General features: G+C 52.0%; 1 protein-coding gene across 3 annotated transcripts in view; it reads left to right on the top strand.

Moving 5' to 3' along the window:
• The window catches only part of KDM2B (lysine demethylase 2B), a 159,131-nt gene that overhangs the window by 55,711 nt on the left and 101,540 nt on the right, over nt 1-1,880 (top strand). For all 3 annotated transcript variants that reach the window (XM_008061705.1, XM_021714246.1, XM_021714245.1), the window contains one exon: nt 1,067-1,220. In XM_008061705.1, coding sequence (XP_008059896.1) covers nt 1,067-1,220 — 154 coding nt within the window. The remainder of the gene's footprint in view (nt 1-1,066; nt 1,221-1,880) is intronic.

Here is a 1,880-nt window from a genome sequence, read left to right as displayed (position 1 = left end):
CCTCAGCCTTCCGAGTAGCCGGAATTACAGGTGCGCGCTGCCATGCCCGGCTAATTTTTTGATTTATTGTAGAGATGAGGTCTCGCCTGCTCAGGCGGGTCTAGAACCGCGGGCTCAGGCAATCCACTCACCTCAGCCTCCCAAAGGCGCGGGATTACAGGCTGAGCCACCGAGCCCGGCAATATTTTTTGATTTATTGTGGAGGTGAGGTCTCGCCATATTGCCCAGATTGGGCTTAAACTCCTGAGCTCAGGCAATCCTCTGGCCTTTGCCTCCCAAAGTGTTGGGATTATGGGCGTGAACCACCACGACCCCCCAGCCCTTAGGCCAGATTTGAAGCAGGGTTTGGCTCCCAAGAACCTCCAGCATTCATTTTCCCTGTCACCTCGGCCTCAGCCCTAAAACCTTTGAACTTCGAAGTCTAGTTGCCAGCACCACCTACCTCCAAGAACATTTTACACTGACAACCATCACCCCAGGACAGGAGGTAGGGTGCACGTTCAGGGTGTTCCTGCTGTGTCTGCTTTTGTGTGCGTGTCCATGTGGGGAAGTAAGTGTCCCTGCACAGACGTGGGTGCTTCTTGAGAATACGCTTGTGCCGCCTTGCACGTGCACAAGTTTGTTTTAACCAAACGTGTTACAAGAAATTTTCGAAGGAAGTCAGCCCACTTGATTCCAGATGTTTTGCCTCCTTTTCTAAAGTGAGCACAAACTGGGTTTGTTTATTGGGCCATTTTATCATACAGCTCAGGAAATTCCCTTCCTCTTTTTCCCCCACCTCCCAGACACGCCTGTGGCTTAGGAGAAAGAATGTTCCACCCAGTCCAGGAAGTATTCCCACCCTGGTATTTCAGCTGGGATGGAGAATCCCTCAAGGTGGTCATAGCCCTCCCTGCCTCCTCAGAGACCATTTGGGCCCAGACTTGCAGGGGACCCTGGGGACAGATTCTTCCCTCTTGTCTTCCTGCCCCAGGCAGGTGGGATGCTCTCTTTGGGTTGTGTCAGGGCCTGGAAGAAATCGGAGACTTTGGCTTGGGTCTCCAGCTGACTGCCTCTTCCTCCCAAGATCTTCTGGCTGATCCCTCCAACACTGCACAATTTGGCACTCTATGAGGAGTGGGTGCTGTCAGGCAAACAGAGTGACATCTTTCTGGGAGACCGCGTGGAACGATGCCAAAGAATTGAGCTGAAACAGGGCTACACGTTTTTCATTCCTTCCGGTAAGTTCTCGAGGAGTAGACGCTGGGCTCTCACCAGGAGCCCTGTGGCCTTAGCCAGGGTTTAGGCCATGTGAGAGTTTTTCTGGGCCTGGTGGGTTTGGTTGACCCTTGGTAACCCTTGAGGGGAGTAGAATGTAGGGAAAAGCAGCCCAGTTTTCCCTCATGGACTCATTCTGTCTCTCTGCTTGTGGGCTAGAATTCTCTCACCCTAGAGGAAGCCTTGGCCCTCAGGAGAGGTTTGAATGCCTCCGCAGGTCTTTCTGTGGAGATGTCTGCCCCTTGATGACTATAGTCCTTTGGACGATGGGGATGTGTTTACCCACCCTGAGGCAGACTCTGGGGGAGGGTCCTGGGTGGCCTCAGGTGGAATTCTGGCTCTGCCACTTACAAACTATGACTTCACTTCTTTGTGCCTCAGTGCTCTCATCTGTAAAATGGGATTAAGACTTCTCAGGGTGGTCCTGAGATCTGAGTAAGCTAAGACCTACTTGCCTATAGTTCTTTTAAAAAATTTTTTTATTAAATTGTATTCTTTTTTTGAGTTGGAGTCTCACTCTGTCGCCCAGGCCGGAGTGCAGTGGCATGCTCATGGCCACCACAGTCTTTACCTGCTGGGCTCAGGTGATCCTTCTGCCTCAGCCTTCCAAGTAGCCTGCTACC

Source organism: Carlito syrichta, unplaced genomic scaffold, assembly GCF_000164805.1.
Source record: "Carlito syrichta isolate Samal-C Ts95f unplaced genomic scaffold, Tarsius_syrichta-2.0.1 Scaffold305460, whole genome shotgun sequence".
NCBI lineage: Eukaryota > Metazoa > Chordata > Mammalia > Primates > Tarsiidae > Carlito > Carlito syrichta.
Note: the sequence above shows the minus strand (reverse complement) of the source record. Positions and strands in the feature narration are given on the sequence as shown.